The sequence below is a fragment of the Diabrotica virgifera genome, chromosome 1, assembly GCF_917563875.1.
Source record: "Diabrotica virgifera virgifera chromosome 1, PGI_DIABVI_V3a".
NCBI classification, from domain to species: Eukaryota; Metazoa; Arthropoda; class Insecta; order Coleoptera; family Chrysomelidae; genus Diabrotica; species Diabrotica virgifera.
Genome location: NC_065443.1, coordinates 271,642,082 through 271,660,292, shown reverse-complemented (window position 1 = coordinate 271,660,292; position 18,211 = coordinate 271,642,082). Strand labels below are relative to the sequence as shown.

General features: G+C 34.3%; 1 protein-coding gene across 1 annotated transcript; it reads left to right on the top strand.

The window, feature by feature from the left end:
- Positions 1-311: 311 nt before the first annotated feature.
- Positions 312-17,965, top strand: LOC114335561 (procathepsin L). The gene is made up of 4 exons (XM_028285806.2): positions 312-551; positions 6,902-7,231; positions 13,100-13,439; positions 17,679-17,965. The coding sequence occupies exons 1-4, from the start codon at positions 471-473 to the stop codon at positions 17,882-17,884; spliced, it is 957 nt and encodes a 318-aa protein (XP_028141607.1). The 5' UTR covers positions 312-470; the 3' UTR covers positions 17,885-17,965.
- The last annotated feature ends 246 nt before the right edge of the window (positions 17,966-18,211 follow it).

Here is an 18,211-nt window from a genome sequence, read left to right as displayed (position 1 = left end):
TCACGCTCAGATGGATGACGTCAATATATGATATATATATATATATATATATATATATATATATATATATATATATATATATATGCCAAAAAATTATAATTTAAAAATAAAATCGGCCTCTTTTGGGATTTATCTTCAAAGTGATCCATTTTAAATAAATTTTATTCCATAATTTTGGCCCTCTCTGTCTTTTGTAATCGTACAGAAACAGTAACGGTGATGTCCAGTTATTTATTTTTTCCCAACAAATAGCTTGGTTTGAATATCTAAGATCAGATAAACAATTCTAATCTAATCACAAATTACTTTCTTTCGAATAATAAAAATAAGGCGAACTAAAATTCTAGGTAAATAACCATCATCATTGAATTTAAAAACTACAAGCGTTTTTTTTTTTGCAAATTGTTGTTAAATAACGATACAGGTATTTTTAGGAAAATTATTTTATTTTGCGCTTTATTGTGTTCAAGATGAAACTGTTTGTTGCTATCTACTTAATTATACATATAGTCACTGCCTTGAGTGACAAGGAAGCCTGGAAAATATTTAAGGTAAGTACTACTCGATGTTAAACTTAAAAATATATTCTGTCTTTTTCTTCACCAACTACGTACTATTACCTTGTATAATTTGCAATGCCATAGTCAAATGTTTTAAACCTGTATGATATTACGTCGATGATATTTCCAGTATCTTTCTATTTTTTAGCTGTTGATTAAGAGAACTTTGGCGAAAAAAAAACTCTGTGTTTTGGAATTTATTGTGTAATTTTTTGGTATATAAAGTTCTAAATTTTTTGTCTTAAAAATTAATTCTTAATACTACTAACTGTAGTATGACTAAAAAATCAATTTCTGTAAAGAAATGACCGAATGACGGCAGTTTAAAGACAACTTTTTTTTGCAATTTGTGGTAGCACCAACCGAAAAAGGTAGAAACGTTATAACGTCAACAATGAGTACGTAATGTCCAACACATACACAGCAGTTAATGGCCAATCAAAAATTAAAAAAGACGTTATTTAGGATATTTTAAATGTCATCTGTTTCTGAAATAATGAATTTATTTTAAACTTTTGCGTCATTCGGCATACAAAATGATTCAGCTTTAAATATTTTATATGTACGTATTATTGTTCAAGGTGAGTCATAAAAAGGTACGATTTGGCAACGCTGCTGACGATAAAATAGAGGTGCCGCGAGCTTGTTACGCAAACGTTGTGAATCTAGAGAGTGGGAAGTTTAGTTACCATAGACACGTGGTCAGGTGAACACCGCGCGTTTGCTGCGAAAGCTTATTACAAAAATGGTATCAGTTTTGTGCGTGTACAACGAGCGTTTCATTTAGACTACCATTTGCCGCCCCTGGCTGCAGTGCCGTCTAATATGGCTATTAAGACTTAAATTAGGAACTTTGAAAGTAGTGGTTCAACATCACAGAAAAGAGGTGGCAGTGTCAGAACTGCTCGCACACTACATAATATTAAAGCGGTGCGAAATTCATTACACGCCAGTCCTCGGAAGATCCCTGCGACCACTCGCGTGTAATGAATTTCGCACCGATTCAATTGTCTGTGGTGTGCGAGCAGTTCTAACCCTGCCACCTCTTTTCTGTGATACTGAACCACTACTTTCAAAGTTCCTAACCCAACTCTTAATAGCCATGTTAGACGGAATTGCAGGAGGCAAATGTGTCTAAACGAAACGCTTATTGTACACGCACAAAACCTTCATCATTTATGTAATAAGCTTTTACAGCAAGTGCGCGTTGTTCACCCGACCACGTCCTTATGATCACTAAACTTCCTACTTTCTAAATGCACAACGATTACGTTGCAGGCCCGCGGTACCTATATATTATCGTCAGAAGCCTTGCCTAATCGCACCGTTTCACTGAATCTCCTTGTACTTATGTTTCTGATATCGTCGGTAGAGACAATATTATTAAACAAAGTAAAATATAATTTAGGGTGGTGCGAAAAAAGTCAAGTTGATAATTCCGTGTCGCTATAGTGCGGAAAAGTTGCGACTGGTAATTACAAGAAAGACAAAAAAAGAATTATTCAAATGGGACTTTATCTTCCGATCCCGCAACAGGCCTAAAGATTATGAAAAAATGAAATTTTACCTTTTTCCAAAATTTTTTATTTATTCTTCCTGTACGTTTTATTTATCGCTATAGTAAAATTTATTTACAGTTTGCATGGTAGAGTAGTAGAAAAAATTTTTTTTTTGCAATCAAAATCTATAAAAATTTAAAATTTTTTATTATTTTGATAAATTAAAAACATTTAATTATTTCATTTTTCTGTTACATTTTGAAGCTCTTCGCTTGTTTAGATATTGTATGACAATATTTAAACAACCCAGGACTCAAAACGAGGTGGTGGTTGCAGTTCTAGCTCCACACGCACCCTCTATCCAACCAACCAATGAGTGTGTGTTTTTTACATTATTTACATAAGTACAGTTCTTTTTTATCTGTTTGTGTCCAGTTCTTAAACATCAACTTTGTATTGTGATTTCTTGGTAAAATCTGGCAGCATGGACCTTGATTTAAACGTTTTCCTGATGAATCCATCTGTTGATTGGGGCCCACAGACGATGCTTCCGTGGGCAACTTTAGACAGCGCTCGTCAGCTTGCATGTGGCAGAGATAGTTTTGTACACTCCAGTCTGGCATGTCTCCCGATGTAATGCAAGAAGCTATATCTTCATTTGAAACTCTTCGAAGAACTGGTGGAGAAGACAGTTTTGTAAAATTCTAGTCTATTATTTCAGTGTAGTCCTGTGCTTGAAAATTTAAAGTAGGGAGGATGAAATTTCTAATACTTTTGCCCTTGGCTTTAGTCTGTTCGGCTTTTAACACTCTTCTTGGCCCTAGCTCTCTAAAATGTGTTTCCTTTCTCCCTACTACTTGAAATTTTGGAGCACAGGACTAAACTAAAATAATATACTGGAATGATGCAAAACTATCTTCTCCACGACTTCCTCGAAGAGTTTCACATGAAGATATAACTCCCTGTATTACATCGGGCGACATGTAAGACTGGAATGTATGTACAAAATTATCCCTACCACAAGACAGCTGATGTTGTCTAAAGTTGGAAAGTTGGCCACGGAAGCATCGTCTAATGCTAATGTATGTGGGCCTCAATCAAGAGATGGATGCATCAGGACAACACTTAAATCAAGGTCCATGCTGCCAGATCTTATCAAGAAATCACAATGCAAAATTGGTGTTTGAGAGCTGAACACAAGCAGATGAAAAAGAAATGTAAATAATGTAAAAAACACACACTCATTGGTTGGTTGGAACAAGGGTGCGTGTGGAGCTAGAAGTGCAACCAGCCCTTGTTTTGAGATCTGGGTTGTTTAAATATTGTCATCCAATATCTAAACAAGCGAAGAGTTTCACAATGTAACAAAAAAATGAGATAACTAAATGTTTTTTAATTTTTCAAAATCATCAAAAATTTCAATCTTTTATAGATTTTGATTGACCTTGCAGCATCGTAAAATATCCGTTAAATGCGTGAAACATTTTTTTTTTGTAGTGGAGACTGGCCCTGGCAAGGTATGGTAAAGTTGTACTGATATTGTACTCCTAGTTTTTACTAAAAAAAAGTGGTATTATTAAATAGTTTTTTAAAATTAAAGTGTTTATCTACTAGATACTACTACGTAAGTCATCTATACGTAATTATTACTTTATTATTGTGAAAAGAAAAAGTCAAATAATAAATAAACACCACCGTTCAATCATTTTGTGAGGTTAGCTAGCATGCGGTTGGTTTGTCACTTACCAGAGCCGGACTGAAGCTTTCGCCACCGCAGCTAAAATGACTTCACACAATGTAAACACACCTTCTGATCTAAGTCCAGTAAATCAACGTTCGAATATCACAAACAGTTATGCATCAGCCGCTTTAAACTCTTTTCCGAGTAAGACCGAAGCAATTGTATTTAGTTGTATCGATAATGCTAAATTGCAGGATTATTTAATTCCGTTGGGCACAATAATCAACCCAAAAAATATTATTTTTTCATCTAGATTATCTCATAATAGAATCTGCATGTATTTGGCAAACAAAACCGTAGTAGATAATTTCATGCAACAACATGGCTCTATAGAAGTACTCGGCGAAGTTGTAACAGCACGGAGACTTGTCTCTCCAGCAGAAAGACTAGTCTTGTCTGGTGTCTGCCCGTCAATTCCTCATCAAGTATTAGTTGAAGAATTACAGAATATTGGTTTAAAGCTTATTTCCCCAATAGCATTTCTGAAAATTAGCTCAACTCTTCCCGAATATAGTCACATATTGAGCTTTCGGAGGCAAGTTTATGTAAGCCCTATAACATCACCAATTCCAGATTCTATTCTAATAAATTTCGACCAAACACCTTACCTCAAATTTTTGTCACAAGGTACACTCACCTGCTTTATTTGCAAAAATACAGGACACATATCATCCCAATGCAATAACAGTTCAGTAACGGAATCAAATCATATTGATTCAAACAATGAAGTACCAAATCAAACAGATCCAACAAGTATATTACACAAGTTACCAAACACTCAGCAGTCATCAAGTTATGTATTATCAAATCCTAGCATATCACCTACACCTACAAATCTCCATGAACAAGAAATTACTAATACTCCTACTCATAGCAACACTTTCAGTCATCCACATTCAGCGGCAATACCGTTTTCACAAACTCCTAAAGCAATATCCTCCAATATATCAGCACCTCTTCCATTAGATACAACTGCAGAAAACTCCAATAAAACTGAAAACTGATACATCACCACAATTTTCCGAAACAACCATTTTAACCAATCTTACAATCAAAACTTCAACTCGACTTCTGTCATTACCAATGAGTCTGCTCCAGTACTTCCAAAGGTAATAAAGCCACAACATCTAAGTGAAAACTCTAATAGCACTTGCGAAAACGCAAGTTCTTCCATAAAACGCAGTATTGGTGAGATCGATACTCCTCCTTCAGACTCAGCAATTTCATCACAAAATCTGTTTGCAAAACCCAAATCTTCTAAACCAAAAAAACCGCGCTCATCTAAAGTCCCATCTACACGGGAAACTCTTGAAAATTTTATTGATAATCATACCCCACCATTCGTTTTAAATTACCACCAATTGTCCTTACTGATTGATAATGTCCAAGGCTCCCCCGACACTATTAGCGTCGTTAAAGAATTTACAACTGATATGCCTGGTTTACTCTATCTTTTACAAAGCAGCTATCAATATGCAAATGATAGATCTACAAAAACTAAGTTTACAAAACTTCAAAAGAAACTTCTTAACCATTTAGGGAAAGAGATTTCTGACTTACACAGTGACTCTTCTGTAGATAATTGCTCAGTATCATCTAACTCCGAATCTGTTAACAACATTCAACTGGATACTTCAATGGAACATTGATGGATTTTTCCATCGTCTCCCTATGCTACAGCTTCTTTTATCCGAATATTCTCCAGATATTCTTTGTCTACAGGAGACAAACTTAAAGACCAATCAGTTGTACAATTCAAAACATTTAAATTGTTTCCGCAAAGACCGTACAGATGCAGGTCGTGCAAGCGGTGGTGTAGCGATACTAGTAAACAATCTTCTTTTCCGTTTACCCCCAGCATGTAGCACATTTTCAGCTGAACTCTACGCCATATACCGTGCTGTGAAACTTCTTAACGAGCTTACACTCACCAAAGCCCTGATCATAACAGATTCCCTTAGCTCTCTAAACTCATTAAAACACATTTTTCCGAAACATCCTTTTGAAAAGTTGCTAAAATACCAGCTTTCCCAAGCTCATGAACATGGAAGAAGCGTTCAATTTGTATGGGTTCCCTCACACGTCGGAATAACAGGAAATGAAGAAGCTGACAGGACTGCACGAGAGGCAATTTTAAGTGATTTTTCGGAGCCGATAGACAAGTGTGTCTCCAGTGACTTAAAAGCTTATTTTAAAAATAAAGTGTTGTGTTTGTGGCGAAATGTGTGGTCTCAATCTAATTCTAAGTTAAATAGAATAAAAAATAATGTGTCTCAGTGGTTTCCATCGTCGCGCAATAGACGAGAACAAATTGCGGTTGCGCGTTTACGTCTAGGACATACCAGGTTAACGCACTCTTACCTTTTCACAAAGAGTAATCCTCCTATATGCGATCAGTGTAACGTCCGATTAACAGTCGAACACTTTTTAATAGTTTGTAGTAAATATAACCAAGAAAGACAGCGCTACAAGATCCCAAACGCTCTACCACAGGCTCTAGGACAAAACTATTCCTGCGACAATATAGTTAATTATCTAAAATCCATAAACATTTTGTACAACCTGTAGTTGTTTACTTTTGTTATTTATATTTTGTTCCGTCGCTAATAACCTTTTGGTGAATGCGACTTCTTTTTCTAATAAAAAAAAAAAAATTTGTAGTACTCAACCATTAAAGTTTAAATAAATTTTACTATAGCGATAAATACAACGTACTCGAAGGATAAATAAAAATTTTTGAAAAAAAGGTAAAATTTCATTTTTTTCATAATCTTCTTCTTTTTCTAATAAAAAAAAAAAATTTGTAGTACTCAACCATTAAAGTTTAAATAAATTTTACTATAGCGATAAATACAACGTACTCGAAGGATAAATAAAAATTTTTGAAAAAAAGGTAAAATTTCATTTTTTTCATAATCTTTAGGTTCGTTGCGGGATCGGAAGATAAAGTCCGATTTGAATAATTATTTTTTTGTTTTTCTTGTAATTACCAATCGCAACTTTTCCGCACTATAGCGATACGGAATTATCAACTTGACTTTTTTCGCACCACCCCAATATATATACCTATTTAGTTTTTGAATATTATTTCTATGTTTCAGGATACATATGGTAAATCTTACACCTTATTAGAAGAACCAAATCGTTTTAGAGTTTTTCAAGTTAATTTACAAAGAATTCAATGTCACAATAAAAGATTTGAAGCTGGGCAATCATCTTATAAACTCGGTGTCACAGAATTTACCGATTTAACATCATTAGAGTTTTTAGCTAAGTTTAAGCCAATTAAAATTAATGCATCTAATAACGAAAGCAATATTCAACAACACACTATTGGTGATTTACCAGATGAAATTGACTGGAGAGAAAAGGGTGCTGTAACTGAAGTAAAAGATCAAGGAGCTTTAGGTGCATGTGGAGCTTTTAGTGTAGTAAGTAATAACTTTAATGTTGTTCTGAAGCTATTTTCTTGTGGCATTTTTATAATCAACTATATTCAATGGAAAATAAGCGACAATTTTACCAAAAAAATGATTTTATTAACGTTTCGCTTAAGTCGGGTGTCGTTGTCAAAATACAAAATAATACTAAATTAAACAAAAATGTTGTTGTTTAGTAAAAAATTCTTATAATAATTTATTTAATCAGACTCATTTATATCGGCAATTCAGACATGTATATTATACATTTTAAAATAGAAGACTTTAACATGATATTGCCAATACTGATGAGTTGCGTTCCTGGGACGACTTTACTAAAAGAAAGTTTATTTGATTACATGAAATCAACCCAACTCAAGAATATCCTCCACAAAAAATCCTAGCATGTGATCTGTCCTTAAAAAGACAACCAAATGCAACGGTGACAGTAAAATTCTCGCGTTAGAGATTCCATAATAAATCACGAGGGAAAACCATGAAAAAACCTCGCGATACTATCCCGACATCGTAAGTATTTGGGCTTACATTTAGTTTACTCTCAAATCTAATACCAAATTCTGACTTTAATAATATATAGCTGTTTTAAATTATAAATAATATTAACAATATATAGATATTATATACATTTTTAACTATTTATAATGGGAAATAAGCCACAATATTATTAAAAAATGATTTAAATTTTTTCCTGGTTTTCCCTCGTGATTTACTATGAGATCTCTAACGCGAGAATTTTAATGTCACCGTTGCATGTGGTTGTCTTTTTAAAGACAGGTCACATGCTATGATTTTTTTGTGACGGATATTCTTGAGTTGGGGTTGATTTCATGTAATCGAATGAACTATCTTTCAGTAAAGTCGTCCCAGGAACGCAACTCATAAATATTGGCAATATCATTTTAAAGCCTTCTACTTTAAAATGTATCATATGTATCTGAATTGTCGATATAAATGAGTCAAATTAAATAAATTATTAGAAGAATTTTTTTACTAAGCAACAACATTTTTGTTTATGTTAATAGTATTTTGTATTTTGACAACGGCACCCGATTTGGGCGTCGAAACGTTAATAAAAATCATTTTTTAATAATATTGTGGCTTATTTCCCATTATAAATAGTTAAAATTATATACATAATACTAAAATGTAAAATATGTACTAACTCGATCTGTTACTGACTTACTAATCGTGGTATTTTCTTTCTATTGACTTCTCTCTTTTGGTATGCCTAACCACACTACCGTCTACCGAGGAATTTGCGACACAATTGGTTTCATTTAGCATAATTAGAGCCGCTTCTTTAATTTTTCTCTTTTTACTATCTTTTAGGACTATAATTGAATCTCTCCACTGAACTCTATGTTCATTATCCCACGCGTGTTGACATATTTGAGATCTATCAAATTCTCTATTTTTAATATAAGACTAATGTTCACTTATTCTAACGTTTAATGGTCTTGATGTTTCACCTAAATAAAATTGTTCGCATTCACAAGGTATTTTATAAATACAATTCTTTATTCTTTCTTGTTCATTGTTAGGTTTAGTTTTAGATAGAATAGATCTCAATGTGTTTGTTGTTTTGAATGTTGTTGAAATGTTGAATTTATTTCCTATGGTTTTAAGTTTCTGGGATAGTCCTTTTATATATGGTATTGATATTTTCCTCGTATTATTTCTTGTGGATGTTATAGGATCCCGTTCTAGGTTGTTCTGTTCCATTTGATCCAATCTTGACAATTCGTTATTTATAAACGATAAAGGATAATCATTTTTTAATAAAACAGATGTTTACAATTGTTTTTCTTCTAACAATAAATTTTCTTTAGAACAAGTAATTTTGGCTCTATCATATAAGGATTCAATTATTCCCTTTTTAAAGTTGATGTTGTGATTTGATTTGTAATTGAGATATCTGTTGGTGTGTGTTGGTTTTCTATACACTTGAGTCTCATATCCAGTATCTTTCTTTGAGACTAAAACATCGAGGAAAGGTAGAGTGTTATTATATTCCTTTTCCATTGTAAATTTTATTGTCTCTTCTTGATCGTTTATAATATTTAGGAATTAATCCAACAATTCTGATCAACGAGGCCATATTTAATAATTTTAAGTAGATTTAATTTATCATTATTTTACTACTGCATGTCGGTTTATAACGTTCTCTGCCGTTTCCGACTTCCAATCGCCACTTCGTCCGGTTGTTCCATAGATCCTCTTCTATGGCCCTCTCTTTCAGCTCTTTATTTATTCCTTCGCTCCAAATTTTTCTCGGCTCACCTCATTTTCTCTTTCCTTCTGGTCCGAACGAGATAAGTTGTTTTGTTTTTAGGTCATCCGTGATTGTTGTTTCATTCAGTCGCCGTACCCCACAGCTGTATAGAGCGATACTTTTCACTATAGTCTCATATATCCTCTTTTTATTTCCTTTGCTGATGGATTGGTCCCATAAAATGCTGTTTAACTTTGCAATGGCTTTTCTCCCTGACGTATTTCTCTCTCTTATGGCTTTTTCTAATGTTGCATCGTGTGAAATAGTGATACCTAGATAGTTGTAGTCACAGCAGTGCTTTCTCGAGGTATTATCGTCTAATATGAGATCTTTTTGTTCTCCTCCAATGCACAAGTATTCGGTTTTCTTTTTATTTACTACTAGACCCCCAATATCACACTCTTCAATTAATTTTGGTACTATATAGTTTAAATCGTTATAATCTTGAGCCATTATTAGTTGACCGTCTGCAAAGTTGAGCGTATATACCATAGTGTTGGTGAGTGGTATCCCCATCATTAATAAATATTTCTTACCCAAGATTCGGGAAACCGGCCCTGTTCTCCCTTATTTTAAATCATCATCATCATCAATGGTGCTACAGCCCTATGAAAGAGCCTCGACCTTCGCAAGTCTATTACGCCAGTCAGTCCTATCCATTGCCAACCGTTGCCAGTTTGCTGCGCCTATTTTTCTCCCATCCTCATCTACACCATCTTTCCATCTAAGTTTTGGCCTACCCCTATTTCTACTTCCCACAGGTTGTGGGAAGTAAGTGTGACTTATTTTATATTTTAAATCTGTCTCGTAAATATTATGTGACTGCATTAAATTTTTCTGTTATTGGTATTTATACTTTTACTTTTTCATTGATTGATTACTCCGCTGTAAGTAATGGGTTTTTATTTTTCAATAATAACTACATACATACTTACATTTGGTCAAGCATCGATACATCCGCAAGTTTTGAAACATGTAACAAATGCTTGGATGCGAGCTAGACCATTTAGCTACATTATATAGATAGGCACAACCAAACTTATATGGAATTACAATGCCTCACGTGGGGTTATAGAATTTACAACGGGGAAAAATTATTGGTTTTGTGGAGCAAGTAATGTTCTTATAGTTGTAGAGCAAGGTGTAACATAGGGCGTTCTGTCCAAAAGCTATGCTGGGTAACCAGAACCAGGAAAGCTTAAAAAAAGTCGCCAAAATATAATAACGGCTCCCCTTGTTCTTCTTCTTCTTCTTCTTCTTCTTCTTCTTCTTCTTCTTCTTCTTCTTAAGGTGCCGAGACCGCTGGTCGATCGTTGGCTCTCATGTTGCCCTGCGTATTAACAATCACTGTCTTATTTACAGCCGCACGACATAGTTCAGTGCTAGTTTTCCCAAACCATTGGCGTAGGTTTTTAAGCCAAGAAGTTGTACGGCGGCCCACACTTCTTTTTCCCATTATTTTACCTTGCATGACAACGTGGAGTATGGCAAGGTGAAGTATGTTTCCCACGGCTACCCACGATCGTTTATTTCTCCACTCAGCTGGAAGACAGCCAACCATTTCTCACCTGCAGTTCCAAAGGCAGTTTTGGAAGCTGTAGGTGTAATTTTTTTTAGTTGAAACGAGAAGAAGAAGAGATCGTGCCAAAGAGGTATACAGCAGGATACAGTTATGGCTTCCCGAGTTATCCAGGCAGCACAATATTGATCGCCTAAATTGATGTCTTTACTACCAAAACTGGCACATTAGGAATTGACAAAATGACAATGAGCTATTTTCAGAAAAAGTCAGGATTTTTGTAGAATCAGATGAACGACGAAATCGTGTACTTAGAGGTGGAGAAACACAAGCAAGAATGAAAACTATCAGATCTGTTCACAAATATAAAAGGGGAAGTAAAATCTTCTGGAGAGGAATTGTGATTCGCAATAAAACTCGTTTAATTTTCATCCAACCAACTTTAGCTGCTCACAGGTATGTTGATAACCTGTAGTTAGGCTCTGTAGAGGTGCAACGGGAGAAAATTTAATTTTCATGCATGATAATGGACCTCCACATACCATTAGAGTGACTAGAGACATCATTGAAGCAGAAGGTGTCCGTTGTTTGGAGTTGTCTGCTTGCTCACTCTAGCTTAACCCAGTAGAGGATTTGTGGGATATACTTAAAACAAAAATTAGAGCTCGCCAGGATAATCCACAAAACATCCCACGGCTAGTACAAGCTGCTCTTGAAGGATGGAACAACCAACCACAACCAAATGTTGATAATTGGATTAGGAGCGTGCCCACGCAAACTGAAGCTTGCATAAAGACTAGATAACACTGGCTACCAAAAAAATAATAAATAAATAAAAACAATTTAAACATTCTTCGTTTGACGTTGAAATTTTGACTTTAAAATAACTAGTTTCAATTTGTTTTTCAGATACTTTATTGTTTTATTTAATTGTTATGTATTTATTACTGAATTGCTTTAAAATCAATATTTATTAACTTCATGTGTTCGTTTTTGTAAATTCGCATGAAATAATAAGAAATATCAGATGAAAAAAAAAAAGAAAATCCTTTATAAAAGGTATATTTAAAATCCACAGCTCAGATGTTACCTAGGGCATAATGGTAAAATATTTCTAACATCCATGTTTTAATTGGCATCTCTAACCGATGTTTCTTTAACGGACCACGTGTATAGGGCTTTAACCCACATATTTTTGTAAAATTATATCTTGGTGGTTAGCATGTAAACTTCACGTAAGCACTGATGATGACTGGTAAACCAGTCGAAAACTAGTTCTGTAATTGTGATGTAGCCCTTTTTAACGATTTTAAATATACCTTTTATAAAGGATTTACTGTTTTTTGTATTACATGGTATACAGCCACCTACAGGGAAACTTTTTTCTTGTGGATTTTTCTAAATACCGGATGATTCCATATAAGTTTGGTTGTGTGTATATTTTAAGCAATATTGAACGATTGTGTTAAATTGTAGCCACTTGTAGCCTGGCTACAAGCGGCCCAATGCAGATAACACTGGAAAGAACTAAGGGAGGACTATGTACAGCATTGGGCACGATTGGCTGATTGATGATGATGTTGGCTAATTACTCCGTTCTACTGGATTTCAAGATTTTGCTGTTCAAATAAGAAGTTAAATATTGTTGTTGCTCACATAAAACCACAAAAGTATGGCTACAGGTGATAGTTCCACGGTATAATAAATGTTTTATGATAATGGGAAAATTTATATTTTTGTTTGTGTTTTTAGTTAGGTACTGATTGGTGTTAATAAATAACTTTAAGTTAATTGCGAAATAAGTTACTAACGAAGTATATTGTACTTTGTACTTCAAAAGCAGCCTTGAACATTTGTTTAGTATATTTTCTACATTTCTGCAACCACTTTAACACACCTCTTTAGCAGAGATTAAACTGTGCTGAAATAAATAGTTCTGGGCCGGAACATCAACGGATTAACACAACATAACCCAAAGATATCTCTAAGCTAATATTATTATTAATTTTTAGTTTCATTGCAATTGTCAAAAGATAATATCTACAAAAATTATTATTCATTATTTCAGACTGGTGCAGTAGAGGGTGCTAACCTTATATCAACTGGCACATTAATTTCTCTTAGTGAAAAAAATCTAGTAGATTGTATAAAAACGAATTCCTGTGATGCGGATTGGATAACAAGAGCTTTTGAGTATATAGAAAATAAGGGAATTATGTCGGAAGATGATTATCCTGCGACTTCTGATGATACCTGCAAATATAATGCTTCTCAAGTTGCTGCCAAAATAAAAAGTTTTACGTATATTAAACAAGATGACGAATTAGAACTACAGAAGGCCGTTGCATTTAAAGGACCAATTTCTGTCATTATTAATGTCACTCCTAATTTCCAATTTTACGTATCAGGTAAATAGAGCGTATTGATATACAGCGATAAGCGTGCTAATAACCTGAAAAATAACGCAAAAGATGGAGTAAAGACTAAAACTGTCACTGTCACAGTGACAGTTGCCGAACTCCTCCAAGATATGTAAAGGTGGGAAACAATAAATAGAATGTAAATTTATAGATTTTTATCGCTTAATTTTACACCTCTATTAGTTTAATTTCTTTTAATCTCACAAGTTAACCTGTTCTCCCTCTTTTGCGTTATTTTGTCGGTTATTAACGTGCTCAACACTGTATATACGAGCGATAGAGGCCTTTATTTGGAGTTTTTCGTTCATTTTTTATATTATGTGGCCTGAGGTCCCAACATCTAAAGTTTAGCATCAATGGCATCAGTTTACCCTCAAGGCAATGCCAGGCGTTGCCTTCTAAGTCTTCTGAACAAATACCTTATTATTTGGGACCTAATTTGAGCTGGTATTAAACATTTATATACATATGTCCATTATTTCGTTATTATATAATTTACGGTTATTATAACTATCGTTATTATATTATATTTATAACTATCGTTATCTGACTATTCCATATGTAAAGCGTGTTTGGTAAAAAATGGGCCATAGCTTAACCTTAGATTCCTAAGGTTAAAATATGTCGATTTCAGCTAACTTACCTTAGTACGAAAGTTGATAACCGAAATGCGGGATGTCAAAGTTAAACTTTTATTTTATTTATTCTTGAATATTTCTTAACAAGTATGGGATAGTAACATGGAATTTGGTAAGCGGAGGTATTTCGGGACGAGAAATCTAAATTCGCCACCAAAAATTATGTATTACCTACCCAGATAAACGCATTTTAAATCCGCAAAGAAACATAATTTTTTGCATAATATTGTAGTTACTCCCAAAAAATAACTTAAAACCATAAAAATTTACAAAAATGTATCGCAAATTGCTTCAAATGGAATTTGTGATGCAATGACATAAATATGAGAACTGGCACAATTATTATGGGTTCAAGTTTATTTGTCGGATATAATCATTTTATACAAAAAATTATATTGTATCGCATATTTAAAATGCGTTTATTTCGAAAACAGTTGAGTTTAGCGAGATGAATGTAGTATGTATACCTTTTTTAAGTAAAAATATTAAGAGAATAACAATTTGGATTCAAAAATTATATAGAGTGGAGGATAAGAAAAATTTAACGCATTTGGTGGCGAATTTACATTTCTCATCTCAAAAATTACTGCTTACCAAATTTCGTATTGTTATCCTATGCCTGTCAGGAAATATTCAAGAATAAATAAAATAAAAGTTTAACTTTGACACCCTGTATTTCGGTTATTTACAAAGACAACAACATTGCTACGGATAGAGCCGAAATCCTTAAGGTTGTTGAATCGTTTTATCGCGAAATGTATGAGAGCACCAACGTAAGGCAAGATCAGCCCTGTCCAAAGTCACAAACCAGGGATCAGAATGAATGCCACAAGTAACACCATACGATGTTAAAAAGACACTTTCAGAAATGAAAAATAATAAACTCCCTGGCGATGACGGAGTAGTGATCGAGGCAATCAAACAAGGCGGAAATAAAATTATCCAGGTTTTGGCCAAACTTTTCACCGAATGCATTTACCAAGGAAAATCCCCTTCTCAATGGAACAATGCAGTAATTGTTTTATTGCACAAGAAAGGTGACAAAACATATCTAAAAACTACCGCCCTGTCAGTCTGCTATCACACGTAAATAAACTTTTCACAACAATTATCAAAAAAAGACTGCAGGCTAAGTTAGACTTCTATCAGCCTAGAGAACAAGCTGGGTTTAGATCCGGATATAGCACTAACGACCACTTAGTGGTAATAAAAAACTTGATAGAGAAGTCGGCGGAATAAAAGAAACCATTGGCACTGATATTCGTGGACTAAGAGAAAGCGTTCGATACCATAAACCGGCAGAAAATGTTAAAAGCATTGAAAGAATGCCGAATAGACCATCGCTACCATCGCTACACTAACATGATAAAATATATCTACCACAATGCAACGGCTAGAGTAAGACTCTCTGATCAACAAACTAATAAATTCTGTATGCAGCGAGGAGTACGGCAAGGAGACACCATCTCACCAAAGCTGTTCACAGTGTTCACAGCCCCTTTTAGAAGGCACATCTGAACGAATATGGTATCAATATAAATGGAGAGAAGCTCAGTCATTTGAGATTCGCAGATGACATCGTCCTTACAGTCGATCGTACGGATGATGCAATAATAATGTTGAACAAGTTATATCACGCTTTCTTAGAGGTCGGACTAAAGATTAATATCAACAAGGCCCAAATAATGACTAATCTGGTGCTATATCGTAATGCTGTTGTTGATGGAATGGATATTGAGCAGACTGCAGCTTACAAGTACTTGGGACATGAAATATTCGGTTGGGAAGAGATAACCAAACGTGCGAGCTCCCACGTCGCATAGGAGTAGTCTGGGCAGCGGTTGGTAAACTGAGCTGTGTATTTAAATCGGACTTACCCATATACCTGAAAAGGAAAATCTTTGACCAGTGTGTATTGCCTGTACTCACTTATGGAGCGGAAACATTAACACTCACAAAAAAGGTAGTGAACAAGATTTGCATAACTCAGAGGGCTATGGAGCGCCAGATGTTGGGTGTCTCCCTGAGGGACCGAATCCCAAACGAAGAAATACGTCATAGAACAAAAACAACAGACGCAGTCGAAAGAATCGCGTCCCTCAAGTGGAATTGGGCAGGACACGGCGCCAGATTATCAGACAACCGATGGACAAAACGTATTGTCGAGTAGAGGCCACAAGAAGAAGCACTACGGAGCAGAGGACTACCACCAACCAGATGGACTGACGATCTGAAGCGTATTGTCGTCAACTGGATGCAAACCGCACAAAACTGAGAAGGATCGAAAGAGCTGAGGGAGACCTATGTCCAGCAGTGGATGAGTACGGGTTGAAAATGATGATGATTTCAGTTATTATCAACTTTTGTACTAAGGTGAGTTAGCTTAAATAAACCTATTTTAAGCTCAGGAATCCAAGGTTAAGCTAATGCCTTTACCAAACACCCTGTATACCGTATAATATTTACCTCTTCTTACCTAGATTTGAGTTCAGTGTCAGAATTTATTCAATGTTTTTGCGTTTCTCATATTCCTCTTTGACTCATCTGCACATAATATTTGTTTCTTTTGTTTATTTTTTGTTTGCTAAACCAGCATGCTAAGCAGTGCGTTTAAGATACGTACCTTTTCTCTTTTTCTAGTGAATATTTTTCTATAAAAGGTAAAAATATTTCTTAATGGTTTGAGATCGAATTGTGAAAACGTTAAATAGAATTAAGAGGCCGGAACGAGTACCCTGAATTATTTGAGAAGTGTTAATAGCATCAAAGATGTATCTATGTACTTACGTCATCTGAGAAGGCACTATGTTGTATATTGTTGGACTGTTGGACTTGAATAGATGTCAAAATTGATGTTTCTTGATAAGCCACGCCTTAGCATTAGATAATTTCAATACTCAGTAGCAAATTTTCAATATCAGTAACCAACCATTAACTTTAAAAACGGTTCTTAGATTATTATTAGATGCGTCGTAAGCAAATTAGTGCCACCCCAAATTACGGAACCTCTGTAAGTAAATTGAGACAAATGGTATGGTTAATATCTGGAGACATATGTATACAAATACAGATAGGTAGAGTATAGCGCCAATCAGTTAGTAAACGGATATTGTATGATAGATGTATTTCGCTAAGATATATTTTATTGTAATACTACTTTAAAAATGGGTGTCTTCACGACAGGTTGATCTTTAACACCTAAACGCAAATCACAATTATCAAGTTAACGATCTCATGTCTCTAACAAAACAGTCACCTAAAACGTTAAAAGCACAAAAAGAGCAACATAATAGAAATAACCACCACTAAAAATGCGTTAAAAAATTAGTAGACGACGAAATTTTCTTTGACTTTTGGTACTTTCGTTGCATTTTTAAATCGCTTTTTCGACGTCTCCACTTTTATTTATGTTTTTGTATTGCGTTTTAACACGCCTACACTTTTTTGGTGTTTTTCGATCGTTTTTTTAACCTTACCTATATTTGTAGTTTTTATTGGCGATAACATCAAAATTTACAAGTTCATAGTGTTCCGAAGTTTTTATCTCTCTTCAATTTAGTGAAAATATTGGCGACTTATTTGTTTTTAGGTATATTTGATGACGAGAATTGCATTCCAGACCAATTAAATCACAGTGCTCTCGTGGTAGGATATGGAATTTCTAATGGTAAATATTATTGGATAGTTAAAAATTCGTGGGGGGCCAGCTGGGGTATGGATGGTTACATACTAATGTCCAGAAATAAGAATAATCAATGTGGAATTGCTAAGAGTGCAGTGTATGCAACTGTATAGTAAATATTATATTGTGATATTAGTTTCTTATACAATACTCTTTATATTATAGTTATAATAAACATAATTAAAAATTAATAATTCGTTCTTCTTTGACCCGATGCAATAATGATAAAAATATATAAATAGTAAGCTATTTTTTTGGCAGGATACCATTACAAACGAAGGTATGCTATATCTGGCAAAGCAAAAGGGTATAGAGGATGAAAAAAGAAAGTCTTTGAAAAAGGTGAAAATTTTAGCAAAAATAGGATGGCATATTTTTATCGAAACTGTTTTTCGATATTAATTAGGGGGAATTGAAGTGAAATACAGAAATAGATGAAC